Source organism: Alnus glutinosa, chromosome 2 (genome assembly GCF_958979055.1).
Source record: "Alnus glutinosa chromosome 2, dhAlnGlut1.1, whole genome shotgun sequence".
Taxonomy (NCBI): Eukaryota; Viridiplantae; Streptophyta; class Magnoliopsida; order Fagales; family Betulaceae; genus Alnus; species Alnus glutinosa.
In genome coordinates, this window is record NC_084887.1 from 1,453,894 (window position 1) to 1,472,851 (window position 18,958).

The 18,958-nt window shown below is 36.2% G+C and overlaps 1 protein-coding gene across 1 annotated transcript; it reads right to left on the bottom strand.

The window, feature by feature from the left end:
* Positions 1-9,300: 9,300 nt before the first annotated feature.
* Positions 9,301-10,996, bottom strand: LOC133861937 (exopolygalacturonase-like). Its single transcript, XM_062297766.1, has 4 exons — positions 10,871-10,996; positions 10,434-10,742; positions 9,665-10,180; positions 9,301-9,552 (listed from the first exon to the last, which is right to left on the bottom strand). Exons 1-4 carry the CDS (start codon positions 10,994-10,996, stop codon positions 9,301-9,303), a joined length of 1,203 nt encoding a protein of 400 aa, XP_062153750.1.
* Positions 10,997-18,958: the final 7,962 nt, after the last annotated feature.

An 18,958-nucleotide genomic window follows, 5' to 3' on the forward strand; every position in this document is an offset into this window, starting at 1 on the left:
ATTTTTGAAGCAAAGTAGAACAAACATTAGATTTGTATGTTGAGAACTTCAAATGGTGTAGATGAGGATGAGAATATGTAGCTATGATTTGGTGGGTGTGGATTCCAAAACCTTAGAACCCTTTATTTTCATTAATTTTGTTTATGTTTTCTTTTGTTAAAAATCCATAAATTTGGAACTAGGTTAAAATATGATTTGTTTAAATAGAAATTAATTTTCGCAACACAATTCTCTGTGGGATCGACCTCTCACTTGCAAAACGCTATATTACAAACGATTCGTGCACTTGCGAGTATTATAATTTGCACAACATGACTGGATCAAAATTCTCTTTAACAAACGCAAAGCAATATGTTCCACTCAATCCATGCTTATGTGTTGTGTGTGATAACAATCTATTGAGCAAGCTTAAGATATTGTTTGGTGGGGAGAAAAGCTTAGCAAACAGAAGCTTATAATTCCTCTTGAGGAAGGTTGAGATGCACAACAAGTCAAAAATTAAACCTTATCATATAAGGTCTAGTTATCCTCATCCAATACACTCCCCCTGAGACATAGCACAAACTTAACATAGTCCTTTAGTGACAATCTCTTTCCGAAATGATTTAGTCACTGACTGTTTCTGTAGGGATATGTTAAGCAATTATTAGACACTAAACTTTAGTTCATATTTTTTTTTTTTTAGAAAGTGTCTTTAAACATTGGTGTTTAAATCAAATGGAAAGAATGCGGGAATTTTTAGGGCCTAGGTTCAACTAGCGAGTTTGTCAATTTAACCGAAAAGCTAGTCGACTTCTCTCACATGATTGCCTAACAAACTCTTACCCTTGCAATCAAGCTTAACTCAAATGAAAGCCTTAAAGTGCACAAAAGATCAGCATACGAGAAGTATACCACAAAAGCTCTTACTTAGGCAAAGAAATAGTCCATTAACAAAATAATCAATTCATGAATAATAAGCACATTCCAAGAGATAATTATGGGTTGAGTTCAAGGAATAAACATAAGAAATTAATGAACTTTCAAGATGCATAAGCCAAAGCTAGGAAGAAGGCAATAACAATATATATATATATATATATATATATATATATATATATATATATATATATATATATATATATATATATATATATATATACATATATATTTCCAATTTTTTTAATTTTAAAAAAATGAAAATAAAACACAAAATTAATGCAATGCATATGCAAAACAGAAATTTAGAAAGAAAAATAAATTGCAATGCAAAGAAGACTACATGCTCTAGGATATGAATGAATATGCATGAACAAAGATTCTAGACATGCCATGTGACCACCTAAATCTAGGTGAGACCACATCAACTCCTTTTCAATGGGTGAATGATCAACCTTTCTAACCAAAACCTAGCTTCTTAACACTAGGTGCAGTTTTGTGACTCTTGTCCAACTCATCTAGCCTAGTCAAAACAACCCTTATAATGTTGTACAACCCCTCATAACTATTCCTAAGATAGAGACTATCATTCTTATGCTCACGGGATTTCAGCCTAAAATGGTTATGTCGAGTATGACCAACTTTGCCCAAATGATGACAAGTAGGAACAAACCTTTGAGAATGTTGTTTCGTAGGAGGGTGCACAATCCTAGACTTATGTCTAGATACATAAGGATAATTTTCTTATCCTTATCACTTGAAACAGAAACAAACATTACCTTCGTTGTACAAACATTTTTCACACCGGAAGTAGAAGGCATAGAAGAATAATTATCCATAAAGCTAAGTCCAGATTTGTTAGAAGAATATTTTTTATCATGAAGCATTTTATTAAGCTTATCACTAGCAAGTTTTTTCAAAGTGATTTTCGATTCACTCAATTCTTTCTCCAAAAACATAAATTTAGCTATCAACACTTGATTTTCATATTTCAGAGAGTATTACAAGCAGCATGTGAATCACTCAAGGTTTCAAGCCATTTGGTCCTTTCAAGTTCAATTTTGTTAAGCTTTTTCAAATTCTTTTTGTTTTGCTATCTTAATTCATAAAACTTCTCAAACAAATTATTGTAAGTGTTTTGGACATCATCTTCCTCTTCAAATTCATTCTCAAATGAATCATGAAGATATGGAGTAGCATACTTATTGGACTCATGAAAACTCTCATAAGAATTCACAAAAGCTAAGTACGTAATTGATACCTTTTTTAGGATCATCTTTGTCAAATTCATCCTTATGAGTAACATTGAAAGCATTACCTTTGGAGTAACGGTACTCTTAACACCCATTTTATAACGTATTTAAAGTTTTTTTTTAATGTTAACAACTTAAAAATAAAATAAAATAAAATGAATGTGAAGAGTAACATCACTCACTTCTTGAAGGCTCACAATAGCCCTCGGGCATTTTGCCTCTATATGTACCAAGGTTGTTTGGTAGTGCTAGCCCACCTACCAGGCTATCTACTTCAGCTTATAAAAAAAATCACAAATCAAAGCAATGGATTAGACTTTTTATTATCATTTGACCTTTTATGTTGTTATTTGCTCCAAAAAAGAAAAAAGATCAAAGCAAAATAAAAGCTAAAAGGCAAATTAAAAATTAGAAATTCGTCTATGCCTAAATTGAATTTAGTGACTTTGGTCTGACTTATTGATCATATACATGTATTAACATTAAACCTCCTCATTTGACTACAAGGGAAAAAAAAAAAATAGATGGAAAAGATGCACAAATCTAGACAACGAAAGTAGTGTGAGTTTCGCAAAATTTTTAGAAACGGTTTTTGATTCCAAATAAAGCACTACAAAAATAACAGTATTAAACCGTCCAGAACAGGTAAAAAACCGTCATGAATCAATTCCTGACGGTTTATTCTAGACGGTTTGAAACCATCCAGAATATAGCGTCGGAAAAATTAATTCTAGACGGTTTGGGCAAAACCGTCTGGAATAATTCTAGACGGTTTTGCCCAAACCGTCCAGAATCATTAATTAATATTATTTTTTTTAATCCGTGAGTTTGAATGTGATTTTTTTATCTTTGGGCAAAACCCCAGAGATATGGCTATGCAGATTTAGTAGCATATGAACTTACTGTGGCAGAGGATACTGCAGTTCAAGAGCCTTCCACTTATTCAGAAGCTGTCACAAGTAATGAGTTTGCTCAATGGGTTGTTTCCATGAATGAGGAGATTGATTCTGTTCATAAGAACCAGACTTGGGAATTGGTGAAATTGCCTAAGGGTGTTAAAACTGTTGGCTGCAAATGGATCTTTAAGAAAAAGGAAGGGATCCCAGGTGTTGAAGATGCAAGGTTCAAAGCATGGTTAGTGGCAAAGGGCTATAGTCAGAGAGAAGGTATGGACTTCAATGAAATTTTCTCTCTTGTTGTAAAACATAGCTCTATTCGTGTGTTGCTTGCCATGGTTGCTCTATTTGATTTAGAGCTTGAACAACTTGATGTGAAAACTGCGTTTCTACATGGTGAGCTTGAAGAAACCATATACATGCATCAGCCAAAGGGGTTCATTGTTGAAGGTAAAGAAGATCATGTTTGTCAGTTAAGGAGATCTTTGTATGGTTTGAAACAATCTCCAAGACAGTGGTACAAGCACTTTGACAGCTTTATGGTCGGGCATGGTTACACAAGAAGTAACCATGACAGTTGTGTGTATTACAGGCAATTGTCAGATGGTTCTTTTGTTTATTTATTGCTCTATGTGGATGACATGCTTATTGCTGCTAAAAACATGTTGGAGATTAAGAGATTCAAATCTTTGTTGAGTGATGGGTTTGAAATGAAGGATTTGGGTGCTGCAAAGAAAATCCTAGGGATGGAGATTCACAAAGATAGAAAAGCGGGAAAGCTGTACTTGTCATAGAAAAAGTACATTGAGAAAGTACTTGAACTCTTTGGTATGTGATAAGTCTTGGATTATTCGATTCAAGACCCCTTAATTTACATTTGTTATACCTAGTTTGTGTTGTAAATATAACGTTTTGTTGTGTATTAGTGTTTTGTCTTATTTTCAGGTCTTAATTGAAATCTAGTTCAAAACACCTGAATTAGACCTGAAAATACATCAAGGGTGATTTGGTCATTTCCAGAGTTCAAAGTTGCTCCTGCCAAATGAAGAATCGGTTAAGGAAAATCGACTTTATAATCGATCGATCGAATCATCAATCAAAGAAAAATCGATCGTGCGAGATGCGATCGATCGAGACAGGGCAACCACGAATGCGATCGATCGACTTTATAATCGATCGATCGAATTTGGATATTTTTGGAACAATCTGGAACAATGATGACATGTCACTCTTCCTAGATATTTTTAGATATTTCCTTGATATTTTAAATATCCTAGATATTTTTAGATATTTTCTAGATATTTTCTTAGATATTTTTAGATATTTTAGATATTTTTTAGATATTTTTAGATATTTTCAGATATTTCCAAAATATCTTAGATATTTCAGAAATATCTCTTATCTTATCTCTTTCTTAGATATTTGTAAATCTCTTCCTCTATATATATGAGGCATGGATGAGAGAGAGATGGATGCTTTCCTGACTTATTTTCCAGAGCATTAGTAGTTTTTATGCATCTTTTGGGGGTTCCATTTTCTCAGGTGTATCTTCTTAGTTAATTTTAATGCTTTTCATTTCCTTTTGTAATCTGAATTCTCTTAAATTAATATAGTGTTCTTAGTTTATTTAAATCTTGTTTTCTTTACTATTTTCCTTTAATTCCATGCTTAAATTAACTTATTTCATGTCTAGCTAAATTAGTTCTTAGGGTTTGATCAAAATCTTTTTCAAAAACCATGAAGTGTTCTTGATGTTCTTAGGATTTTCTAGATGTGTTTGATGATTGTGAAGGGCTAGAGGATTGCAAAATCCATGCTAAAAGGTTTTGTCTTCAAGATTCCAATCCATTTATTCATGAAAAAGGGATTTTCTTGTCAATGAGTTTTCTTGGATTCATGAGTAAAATCAACGTTCTTGAAAGAGAACGATGTCTTTTGCAATGGTTCTATTTGACATGATTTGTGTTTACCTATTAGAGTCACCTTATAGGGTATGCTAGGGAACACCGGTCATTTCATACCTTTGGTAGTGTAAAATGTCTTTCCATTGTAGTTTAATCTTTACATGGAATAGATCGGTATGAAACTAGATACCTTATCATTGTGGCCTAATTAGAGTTTTCATGTATTGTGTATGCTTATTAGGGTGTTTTATAAAGTAGTAAGCTAGGGAGCATCAATCCCCCACACCTTTGGTAGTATAAACGTTTTTCAATTATAGATTAATCTTTACGTGGTAAGTGTTTGATGTGAAACTAGGTGCTTTATAACTATGTCCTAACGAAAGTATTTTCATGTTGAGGTCGTCGTAATGGTTGACGCCCATTACGCGCTCATATCATGCATATTAGAAAGATCCATATAGACTTTAAGCATTTCATTGGTTGAGGATTAGATGAGATCAATACCTAAGTTTTCTTTTTAAGTTTGTTTTCAATTTCAGCTTTTCTTTACTTTACTTGTTGTAGCTTCAATTCTACAACCTTTACTTTTGTTTTCTTTTTCAAAGTTAAGTTAAATAAGCTCTTTAGATATCCTGTTACGCAAAACAACCCCCAATCTATGTGGTTCGATAACCCTTACTATAGTACAACTGATTCGTACTATTGCGAAGTGGTTCAACTTATAAATTTAAAATCCACGTAGCCGAGTCGGCTACCAGTATGCAGAATTCTAAACCAGTGAGTACCTCTCTTGCCACTCATTTCATACTTTCAGCAGCTTTAGCACCTCAGAGTGAGGAGGAGGAGCAGTTCATGTCACATGTTCCTTACTCCAGTGCAATTGGGAGCATTATGTATGCTATGGTGTGCACTCGTCCAGATATTTCACAGGCAGTCAGTGTTGTTAGTCGTGACATGGCGAATTCGGGGAAGGTTCATTGGCAGGCTGTGAAATGGATACTCCGTTATTTACGGGGAACTACAGACATTGGTTTAGTCTATGACAAAGGCAGTGGTGTCAATTCTCATGTCATTGGTTATGTTGATTCAAATTATGCTGGTGATTTGGATAAGAGAAGATCTCTAACAGGTTTTGTTTTCACTCTCTCAGAATGTGCCATTAGTTGGAAAGCGACTTCACAGTCGACGGTTGCTTTGCCCACTACAGAGGCAGAGTATATGGTAGCAGCAGAGGCAGTGAAAGAAGCAATTTGGCTAAGAGGTTTGGTTAGTGATCTGGGTTTGCAGCAGGATGAGACTGTTGTGTTCTGTGATAGCCAAAGCTCAATACATTTGACCAAAAATCAAATGTATCATGAGAGAACCAAGCACATTGATGTCAGATATCATTTTCTTTGGGAGGCTGTGACACAAGGTGACATCACAGTGAAGAAAATTGATACAGCAGAAAAATCCAGCAGACATGTTGACTAAGCCAATTCTAGTTCTCAAGTTCAAGTATTGTTTAGACTTGATTGGTGTTTGTAACTTGTAATTGCCCTTCGGGGTGTTGGAGGAGACATCATGAGGAGATTTGTGTTGAGGACTTGATGAAATTCAAGTTAAGGTGGAGATTTGTAGTGTGACTTGATTTTTCTCAAGTCTCTTTGGTGGGCCCCTTTTATTTTATTTTTTCAGCTTGTCTTTTGTCCACACACGTGTGTGGGGGTAGAAAAAGCTTCTTTTGGAAGCTTGCTTCTTCTAGAAGCTAGGTAAAAAACAAAAGGGCTTTTGTTGCCCAAAAAACTGAAGCGTTTTTTTTTTTTTTTTTAGAAGACAAGAAGAATAAGCAGCCGAACTGTAGTGAAAGACAACAACAATTTTATAGAGAGATAAGTTTCCTTTTGTCTCATTTGTATTCTCACTTAAATCTTGATGTCTCTTATGTGATTGTGTTGTTATTTGCTATTCTATAATTTTTCTGCTTCTTTTGGTGATCCTGGAATATTAGTTTTGTCACAACAAACTGGTTTCAGAGCTTGGATCTTTATTTTGTGGGATAGCTACAGCAAAATTTGAAGTAGAAAAATTTGATGGTCAGAATAGTTTCAGTCTATGGCGAATTAAGATGTGGGCTTTGTTACAGCAACAAGGCTTGGCGAAGATTTTGGATGGCGAGGTGCCATCAACATCATCAACAAAGGAAATGAAGGAACTTGAAGAAAAAGCCCAGAGTGCAATTTTGCTGTCTCTTGCAAATGGAGTTTTGAGAGAAGTTGTTGATGAAGAAACTGCTGCTGGACTTTGGAAAAAGCTGGAGAGCTTGTACATGAAGAAATCTCTCACGAACCGATTGTATTTGAAGCAACGATTATATACCCTCAAGATGAAAGAAGGTATGCTTCTTTGTGATCATCTAGATGACTATAATAAAATTATTTTGGATCTAAAAAATATTGATGTTAAAGTAGATGATGAGAATCAAGCCTTAGTTATCACGCTCACTACCGATGTCTTTGATAATTTCGTTAATTCAATGTCGTGCGGTAGAGATACCATCTCCTTAGTAAATGTTAAATATGCTTTGAATTCTTTGAAGTTGAGGACAAGGTTGAATGGGAAAGGTAGTGATAATCAGGCAGAGGGTTTATTTGTTAAGGGTCATTCAGAAAATTCTTCTAATTTTAGAGGTCAATCTAGTGAGAGGTATTCAGGGAAAGGAAAATCAAGAGGTCGATCCCAGTCCAAGTCAAAGAAGAAAGTCCAGTGTTATTATTGTAAAAAAATATGGGCATTATAAATCCGAGTGACCGAAACTGAAAAATAAAGAGGAGAGTAATAAGCAAATTTCCTTTTCTGTAGCTGGTGTCGTCGAAGCAAAATCTGAGGGTTCAAACTTTACTACCTATGAGTCAGTCAATGGCGGTTTAGTCTTGATGGGAAATGACGTTGCCTGCAAAATTGTTGGTATTGGTACAATCAGAATAAGGATGCATGATGGGATTGTGAGGAAAAGGGGGAGAAAACAAGTACACGAAAAAAAAAAATACGTTTTTCTGCAGCAATAATGACCCACCATTGACATGCAGAGGCAAATCGGTTTTAAAATTTACAGCGGTTTTGGACCAAACCGTCTATAACTTTACATTTCCAGACAATTTGTCCCAAACCGTCAACAAATTTCACGACGGTTTTAAAAGAAATCGTCGTGATTTATTTTCTTACAGACGGTTTTTAAAAAACTGTTTGTAAATTTTTTCATTGTTGACGCTTTTCTGAAAAGCGTCAGTAAAAATTTAATTCTAGACTGTTTTTAAAACCGGCTAGAAAAAAAACAGTCAATAATTACTCCTTTTTTTTTAATGAAGTTAAGTAGTGTGAGATCCTCAACAATTTAGATAACACATTGTGAGAGAGTTCATATAGAACTCACTTGACCAGCTAAATTTTGAATTGTCTGTCCACCTACTCATATATGTTGGTTTCATATAAGATCTCTCACACGTGCTAAAAACCCTTACGATTCAATGAGCATACAATATGACATGATGAAAGTTTTTTCATTTTATATATGTAAGGATGAATTTCTCTCTACAACAAACATGTACCGCGTACCCTTTTATCAGTTTTGGAATATTAATTAAATGATTAAATTTATCATTTTGTATTAGGGAGATTGATACCTTGGAGAGTTTTTTAGTGAGCCTATAATATAGAAAGTTGAGACATCACTGTCGACCCAAAAGCTTAAGCCTATAAGTTTGTGCTTAACTATGTTATATTAATCACTCACACTTATGACATTTTCTTAATGTGAGACTCAAACCTTTCTACACTCACACGTCTATACTCAACACTCTCCACCACACGTGTAAGTCAATCACCACATTGTTACACCCCCTCTAAAACAAAAGCCTTTTTTCTTTTTCTTTTATTCATTTTTTCAATTTTTTTTTTATATCAGTCTGTGTCGTCGCCAGAATCATTTGTGGGATATACATATGGGTTTTGCCCTAGCAAATAGCTTGTATGTGCCTGTGTCATGAACCTTTGTCCCTTACTATAAGGACCCTCGTCCATGCTCACAATTTGCACCTTTAGTCCCTACTTTAAGAACCATCGTCCATGCTAGAGGTTCACGGATGCAAATAGTGATTATTTAACATCATAGTAGATCAAAAGTTATGAATTCGAGCATTGTCTCTATCATAATTCACATTTCATTTTAATTAATATCTCGGTCATATGTTAGGCTCCCTTATCAAGGATAAAGATTGAAACTCAAGCATTTTATAATTTCATTAGAAAAACAAATTGCTGGTTCGGCAGTATAGAAACTAGCTAGCAAACTTAAATTTTCTTCTTAAGAGATTTAATGCTGCAAGCTGGAGGATTCTGGTGGCCACCAATGAGGGGATTGACATGAACACATCGGGACGTAGCGGGGCCATCTTTTCCATTGTATTTGAGGTCGATGTCACGAAGCTCCACATTCGTACATGGTAGTGCCCTACTGCAAATAATCTCAACAGCGTCCTTTGTCCGAGAAGTGCCCCTGATATTCTTGAAGCTAACATTGTTGATCTTGATCTTAGAAGGAATCTAAAGAAAGAAAAAATCACCAAAGTATTAGTAATATTTATTTACCTTGAAAACAAAGATAAAATTAGGGCCAACAATTTTTGATATGATCAGTGTGATGTGAAGTACGTACTTGTGGTTTGCACTGATTCCATGGGCAATATCCTTGGTCTATGAGGATAGGATTGTCGACGTTATTCATGATAATATTCTCGAAATGCATATCAGAGGCAATGCCAGGATATGAATTGGGCCATGTTTTGATTCTCACGCCAGTCGTTGTGTTTGTAAGAGTGCAACCGATAACTTTGACCCCTAACACAGGTTGTTCATTGTGGTACTTACCAAGACTTCCTACGCTGATTCCATGGCCAGGTCCACAGATTACTCCCTTGATAAGTATATCCCGGCTGCCGTCACCGATGGAGATACAATCATCACCAGTTGAAATCTTTGAATTAATTACCTTAATGTTGGTTGAACGTCCAATGTGAATTCCATCTGTATTAGGGCTGTTACCAGGTGTTTTGATGGTAACATGGTCGAATGTAAGATTTTGGCACCCGAAAACATTGATGTTGAATTGTTTGCTGTTAAACGATGTTATGTCCCGGACTGTTGAATTGGTGACAAAGTCGAACCTAAGGCTCTGTTGATTTATGAAAGCATATATAAGCGCCACAAAATTGTCATTCCTTTTATGTAATGCGTAAACAAGCAGTAATGGCAATTGTACACTAATAATGTTTTCCTTCAAATTGGATTGGAGAAAATTATTTCGACCCAATCTATTAATAGACCATGTGATCCTTAATACATGCAAAGTAATTTTCTCCAACCCAATTTGGAGAAAAACGTATTTATCCATCGTACACATGCAGATACGCTAGAATTAAACTTACAATGGGAAGATGAATGCAGTAGTTGGTTTTGGAACAACCACTTCTACCCCAAGCAGTTCTTCCCTGGCCATCAAATTCTCCAGTGCCTGACACAGTTAAGTGGTTGACACGTCCAAAACTGATCCAAGTATCCCCCTTGAAGTATTTGGGGTCTCCTGGGGATTGTATGCTGCCTAGAACATTAAACTCGATAGGACCCTTACAAGGGCCAAGAAAATTAACAGTGCCAAGCCTGTATTTTGCTGCTGGAATTACAACTTTACTCGAACCTGGATATGCACATGCATCTTTCCAAGCTCTTGTGGCAGCCTAAGTTAAGACAAAATGAATGCATGATGAAAGTGATTTTTAGCATTCTTAATTTAGATGATCATAAACATATATTTACATGATCATAAGGAGAATAAATATATATATATAGGATCGTTCATGCATACCTGGGTGATGTCAGAATTAGACTTTGCTCCGTAATTTCTCACATTAAAGACACGGCTTGCGGCATTGGCAGTGGATGCTAACAATAATAGTAATGATATTGTCGCAACATTCAAGTCTAAACCCATATTTACTCTTCTTTTCTTCTTTATTTGCTTCGTGTAAATATGAGTTTAGAAGAATGATGAAGATCCCATTTTGGTTTGAGCCATTTATAGTGCAATACAGAAGCTCAACACCATTCATTCTCTTAGGAAAAAAGAAGAAGATCAACACCATTATCGCTGAGAGGTGGTAAGACTTTTTGTTTTGACTTAATATTTTCCTATTATTAGTCTTGCATTCTTTCCGGGCGTCCTTTTGTGGTAAGTAAAATAAAGAGGAAACTTTGCTTACATTTCCCCGAAGTAGAAGCAGTTTTGCAATTATAATCTCAAATTTTAAAATTTTTTAATGTTAGTATCTCATATTTCAAATCCTTTATAAGCTCATTTTTATAATACAATTATCTTGTCATTCTGTCGTGGCAATTTTAACTAACCTTACCGTTAGATTTTCTTTTCTTTATTATTTGTTTTTTGTGTCATAACAAAAGCCAATCTAAGGGTTAATTGAAACAACCACGCCAACATTGTGAGATAGTTATGAGATAAAAATTTGGTTAATAGTATTACTCTTACTAGCCTATAACCCGCGCTATGCGCTGGTTTTTTTCATTATAATTTACTCGAAATGTCTTTAAAAGATTATCGGTTCTAAAATTCTTATACTGTTAACATCCCATTACTTTGAAACTATATTTTTTTGCTATATAACCATTCAAGATAACCTTTTAACGATACTTTTTTTTTTTTTCATTAAAAAACAATTCAAGACAACTTTTTAACTATACGAACTAGAAAAATCCAACTTTAGCAATCTTATAAGTACTTAAATTAATCTTGCAAATATTCCTAATAATAAAAAGAACATATTATCTTACAGTGTCTATTTCTCATATATAATAGGCTACTCAAAAACAAATTTAAACAAATTTAATATATATATATATATATATCTTAAACATTTATAAGAAAAAAATTGAAATCCATTATAAAACCCGAAAGGCCATTGTCATTGATCAATTATGCACGCAAACAATGTGCATTACATACCCAAAAAAAAATATCTCGGTGAACATCAGTGTAAACTAAAATAGTGTCATACCTCATACGTACCAAATGATAATAATATTTTCCTATTCTTAGTCTTGCATTCTTTACGCGCATCCTTTTTGTGGTAAGTAAAATAAAGAGGAAACTTTACTAAGCATCTCCCTGAAGTATAAGCAGTTTCTTTTTTCTTTTAGATTTAAAGAACTCAATAAAAAAATTGGCTTCTAAAATCTAAAGGATGTACGTTGATCCATTGATTATTAAGCATTTTCCTTATATCCTTTCCATTAATATTCTCTCGAGTAATGCTTTTTACCACATTTTTATATCCAATAAAAAAAAATAAAAAAGCCACATTTTATGCTTCTTTTTTTTTTTTTTAATGCCGTTTTGCTCACACGGTACTAAATCATAGTTTTTATGTCGTTTACTATGCAACGACATAAATTTATGCCGTTTATTTACAAGTGCCACAAATTACAAAATTAGTGTCGTTCAATATGAAAACAATATAAATTGCTGCCGTTTGCACAGTAAACAACGTAAATTTAATGCTGCTTACTGTTCAGGCGGCATAAATCTTATGTCGTTTATTTACAAGCGGCACAAATTACAAAATTGTGCCATTTAATACACAAACGGCATAAATTGTAGCCATTTGAACAATAAGCAGTGTAAATTTACACCATTTAATTTACTGTACAAACGGCAACAATTTAATGTCGTTTATGGCATGTTTGGATGCAAGTTTTTTTTAAAAAAATAATAAAAAAACAAAAACAAAAAAAAAACTACTTGCTACAGTGTTCGGGTTTAGTACAACCCGCATTTAACCCGAATTCAACCCAATTTTTAACCTGAATCATCACAAATTTCAACATCAAAATCCGAATTCCAAGCCGTCAGATGCGTTTTGTTTTGTCCCACAACGTTTTTTGTTTTTTTCAAGGCATCAAACGCGTTTTGCTGGATGGCAAGCATCACACCATGAAAATCAAATGCATAGTTTTAGTGTTTTTTTTTTTTTTTTTTAAGGATGGCAGGCATCACGCTAGTCCGGTCCTTGGCGTCGAGCGAGTTTATGCTAGACTTCGCGAGGTCGAGCTCGCGAACCTTGGGGCTAACCTGGTCGGCCAGGTCTCAGGGGGATGACACGTTGGCCACCATGTACTGGGAGTCCGTGGCCACGATGTCGAGGACCTCAAAGGACTTCTGAAGGTGGACAAGCTGCTTGTCGAGGTCGGAGCGCTACGAGAGGAGGTTGTCCAGGTCCAGGTCATGGCCCCCACGTCTATCAGGCTCCGAATACGCTGCAACGCCTCCGCTGACCCAAAATTCAATGACATCGAGGAGTTCGTTCTGTCGTCGTTGTCCGATTCGACCACGGCTTTGGTCGATCCGTTTGGCGCTGACCCCCATTCCTTGAGATCTCTCTCTCTCTTCTTAAGAGACCACCACAACTCTAGTTGTCTGGTCAGAGCCCTTGAAGAGAATCCGTATAATAAGAAATGGCTGAAATGCCAAAAAAAAAAAATTATAAATAAAAAAAAAAAAAATCCGTATTTTTCTTGGATTAAAAAAACAAATTTATTTATATTAAATAATAATTATTTCAAACATTATTCCACACTAATTTTCATCATTTTAATCATTTTACACAATTTTTTATACCTCAAATCATTTCCTACAATAGTTATCCATGAAAAAATACTCTCATACAACTATCACCAAATATGATTTCAAATAAAACTTAAATTCTATCAATCATCTAAACATTTTTTTTGCCTCAAAATTTGCACAATAAATAATAGTTGAATTTTGATTTCAAAAAATCGAACACCCAAATGTACCTTTATTATTTATTTATTTTTGCAAGGGCATCAATTTATGCCGTTAAATTTGTAGAAACGGCAGCCATTTGCTGCAAAAAAATTTCCCTCCTTTTCATTTTGCTCCCACCTAACCTCTTCTTCCCTCTTGTTCTTTACCTTTCTTTTTCGAAACACCGAGAGAGATAGATTCAGTCAAAGAGAACTTGAGAGAGATGCGGTGGGCTAGCCACCGTCTGGGGCTGGCGATGGCGTCTCGGCTGATGGGTCATGACTTAGTGCCGACAAGACCAAAGGGAGTTTGGATTTCTAGCGTTTTCTTGGTACCCAAATAGGAAACAAAAAAATTTAAAAAAAAAAAATTCCATTTTTGGGTTAGTAAGGCTTTGATTTCCATTTTTTAGTTTATCTTGAACGATTTTTCTTAGAAAAAACCGGATGGGTATTGAGAATCTTTTTGGTTTGTTTTGTGAAGATTTTCGGTAAAGAATTTGAATGGGTATTGTAATTTTTTTAGATCATTTTGTGGCGTTTGGGTTGGCTCTAACCAAATGGGTATTGGAAATTTTTTGGGTGTGGTACTGATGCCAGACAGAATAGTGATTATTTTGCAGGCTATTCAATAGGCAGTTTGCAAGGAAGAAAACAAAAAAAATTATCACAAAATACAGAGACAATCTCTGAATTTCAATGAAAATATCAATAATCAACAATGCTTGAAAACACCTACAAGCCGGGCTAATATAGCTGAAAATTCAATCTTTAGTAAGATTTTACCAAAAATAGCAAAATCTTAATAATCCTAATAAAATAAAATACAGAATAAAATAGGTAGGTTGTGTAACAATCCACCTCCAAGACACAATATTGTCCGCTTTTGGCTCCCCAAACCAGACTTCCCAGAAGGTCACCCATCCTGGGGTTGCTCTCGCAGAGGCACGCTTAACTGCGGAGTTCTGATAGGTTCATGGCCATCACAACTTTAAAACGCGTTGTGTCATAAAGGGTGCATTTATACATATAAGCACATCATCATTCCCAGGCGATGTGGGACGTCACAATCACCCCCTCTTGGGACCCAGCATCCCCGCTGGCGACCCTTATGGGATCACCCCATTCTTGGCGTCCCAGCGAGTGCCCACTGGCAACTTTCTTGGGCTTGTGCACGCTCCCACCATCTCAGGCTGGGCAATGGCTCTGATACCATTTGTAATTACCCACCCCCAAGACACAATATTGTCCGCTTTTGGCTCTCCAAACCAGACTTCCCAGGAGGTCACACATCCTGGGATTGCTCTCGCAGAAGCACGCTTAACTGCGGAGTTCTGATAGGTTCATGGCCATCACGACTTTAAAATGCGTTGTGTCATAAATGGTGTATTTATACATATAAGCACATCCTCATTCCCAGGCGATGTGAGACGTCACAGGCTGCCAAAAATCTAGCCCAAATCGGGCTCAGAATCATTTTCTAAACAATAAATGAAAAGTTACCATAAATGGAAAAAAAAAATCTAAAATTAAAAATATTCTTCAAATATTTTGTACGATTCTTTCCATTCTCGGGCTGATCTTATTCAAGTAATAATCTTCAAATCTTTTGTCTAATTTTCTCATGCATCAGTCTCACCGGGTTGGAAAGAATTCGTCCTCGAATTCGAATCTTCTTCGCCTCGATCTTTTGTATGACCGATCAATTCATTCCTCCCGTATTCCTCAATACCAAAGTAACTTGAAACCATAAGATAAACAAGTTGTAACCCATCACAATGACTAGCCTCACACTAAAGAAATAAATCAATCTTCTCACGTCTTTCATTTCTTTTCTCCAGTTCACGCTCCATAAAAGTCTTCAAAGAATTATCAATTCTTTCTTTTCCACAAAAATTAAAATTGTCAGCTAACACGCCGAAACCAAAATCTAACTTATTACTAGGTGAATTTGATAGAAATCTTTCAATCCCAATGAAATCAACATAACTAATTTCCTCATTACTCAACTGAAATCCCTCGTTATGTAGAATTTCATCAAACACATGGTAATCATTATTTTCTTCAATAAATTTTATTCCATCAACCAGAAAATTACATACCTCATTCAATAAATCTTCTTCATCAGGATAGATGTCGTCATAAATTGTTGGAGAGACTCAATCTAAATCTACTACAGATTTTTTCTCTTGATCGTACGACAAAGAATCTCTCACAAGATCTTCATCATTGATACCAATATCATAAGTTGGCGGAGAATCACAATCCACGAATCCTTGTGAAGGATTTTCAACATCTTCATGTTCAACATCATCATGAACATCTCCATCTATGAATTCCTCATCAACAAACTCGTCTTCTTGAAACTCTTCATCAACAAATTCTTCATCTCGACCACACTATTCCCAAACCAGAACTGGATTGTGATACGAGTTCTCGAAATTGGATTTTGAATTGCGACCATCAATATCACATTTCGTACCCATGTTTTACGACGCTAGACGCTGGGTTAACTCTCCAACTTGCCTCTGCAAATCTTCAATCATCACATCCTGAACGTTACAATCACGGTGCGGAGCTTCCTCATTTGGAACTTGCCCACGACGACCACCAGCCATCGAAACTAATGAAGAACTCGCCTCAGGATAGTGCTAAAACTTTGATACCAATTGACGCTAGACAAAATAGTGATTATTCTGCAAGATACTCAATAAGCAGTTTGCAAGGAAGAAAATAGAAAAATTATCCCAAAATACAGAGGATAATCTCTGAATTTCAATGAAAATATCAATAATCAGCAGTGCTCGAAAACATCCATAAGTCGGGTTAATTTAGCTGAATATTCAACCTTTAGTAGAATTTTACCAAAAATAGCAAAATCCTAATAACCCTAATAAAACAAAATACAGAATAAAATAAGTAGGCTGCCAAAAATTTGGCCCAAATTGGGCTCAAAATCACTTTCTAAACAATAAATGAAAAGTTACCATAAATCGAAAAAGATATCTAAAATTAAAAATATTCTTCAAATATTTTGTACGATTCTTTTTATTCTCGGGCTAATCTTATTCAAGAAATAATCTTCAAATCTTGTAGCTGATTTTCTCCTGCATCAATATGGACCTTCCATGGCTGACCTACAAATTATGATCAAGGAATAGAAGAAGGGTGACGTTGAAGGGCACAGGTGTCCATGGTCTAGAAGGATTCCATAGGTTGTTATTTTATGGTTATTTACTTTTCTACCCTCGTTTGTTATCATTTGTTGTTAAGTCGTGTCATAGGAGAGAGAAGAATGGGGTTGTAATCGGTTATAAGATTCCAACCGAGTAGTCTATATAATAACAGTGAAGGAGAGGGAAAGAGGAGACTTGAGAAATTATCTGTAATCCATTGGAGAGCTTGAGCCTCTCGAAAAGCTCTTAGGTAATATTCAGTATTTCTAGCATTTTCCATTTCTATTTCCAAACCCTAGAAAATCCCTTACATTTGGTATTAGAGCCTTCGCTCCTTACCCTCGCATCCATCCTTTTCCCTACTTTCACTTGTTTTAGCCATGGCTGACAGTATTCGATTATCAATCCTCTCTTAATCTCTGAAAGAATGCCAAGATGCTCTTACCCAGCAACAGGCTAATACCACTGCCTTCCAGCAACAACCGCAGACCCATAACATCGCCTTTCACACCTAGTTACACAATGTTATAAACATGCTTCGTACCTCCTTGCTAACCAAAATAGACCACCTCTTGAGCGCTCGCCCCTTGCTGAACCACCGCTTTTTCACCTGCCATTTGTGCTGGGTCTGGATCATCGTTTCCCTAGCCAAGATGGCCATGATGATCATGGCCGCGACAGCGATGAGCATTGGGATTGTTGGCATCTCCGTGATGAACAACAGCTCCGTGATGGTGATGAGTTCCCGAATGCTCACCGTGAGGACAGGCTTATGTAGCCTCGGCCCTTACAGCTATATTTTCCATGTTTTGAAGGGGACAACCAAGCTGGTTGGACGTACAAAGTCAACCAATTCTTTGAATACTATCAAACCCCATTATACCAGCGCGTTCGTATGGCTTCCTTCCACATGGAAGGTGAAGCACTCATTTGGTTCCAAGATACTGATGAGTCCGACCAATTCCCAACTTGGGACACATTTGTCCAGGAGTTGTTGACCCGTTTTGGTCCAGTATATGACGACCCAATGGAGGCCTTGATGCGTTTGCGCCAATCATCTTCGGTGGCCGAGTATACCACCCAATTTGAGGCTCTCTTGAATCGGTTGTGTGGTATTTCTAAGAATAATTGTCCAAGTTATTTCCTCAATGGCTTAAAAGATGATATCCGCCTACCTATACGCATGCTCCATCCGGCTAACTTGGTTGCTGTGTTAGGTCTAGCTAAGTTGCAGGAAGAATACCTCCAAAGTTTTCTGCGCCCATTCTGCTCTTCTAGTTCGTCTTTTTCTATGGGCTGCCGACAGTCGTGGAGTCACATATCAGCCCCTCCGAGTCAATCTCTTCTTCTATCTCCAAGTTTGGTTACAGCCCCTGCCAAACCCAACCCTGGGTTTCCTGTACAATGCATTTCTTCTGAGCAAATGAAGGAACGCCGTGAAAAAGGCCTATGCTATTATTGTGATGATAAGTGGCAACCGGGCCACAAATGTAAATCTCTGCGGCTCTACCTTCTTTCAAGAATGGAGCTTCCTTCGGACGATTGTACTGATGATGTGTATTTTGATTCCATTGATTCCGCAGATCTTGTTCCTGAATTCGAAGTAGTGGAATGCAAAGAACCTGAAATCCCATTGAATGCTATCTTAGGTTCTTCGGGTTCTAAGTCGATGCGGCTACTGGGCTATCTTCTTTCTACCCATCTCAGCATCCTTATTGATTCAGGAAATACCCATAACTTCCTGGATCCCACCGTACTGGCTAAGGTTCCCCTCCGAGTTACCTCCACCCCTGCGTTACAAGTGAAGATTGCCAATGGTGACTCTCTGACCAGTTTTGGTAAAGTCGATGTTGTAACTCTCCGTATCCAGGGACTTTCTTTCAGCATTGATTTCTACCTCATTTCCCTGGGCGGTTGTGACGTGGCTCCGCACCTTGGGG

Bases quoted from the DNA above. Each gene is read 5' to 3' on its own strand.
- LOC133861937 (XM_062297766.1), bottom strand. From the start codon at position 10,996: ATGGGTTTAGACTTGAATGTTGCGACAATATCATTACTATTATTGTTA. The intron at 10,743-10,870 runs GTATGCATGAAC...GTCTTAACTTAG, and splicing joins CTAATTCTGACATCACCCAG to GCTGCCACAAGAGCTTGGAA. The intron at 9,553-9,664 runs GTACGTACTTCA...TTCTTTCTTTAG, and splicing joins GGAATCAGTGCAAACCACAA to ATTCCTTCTAAGATCAAGAT.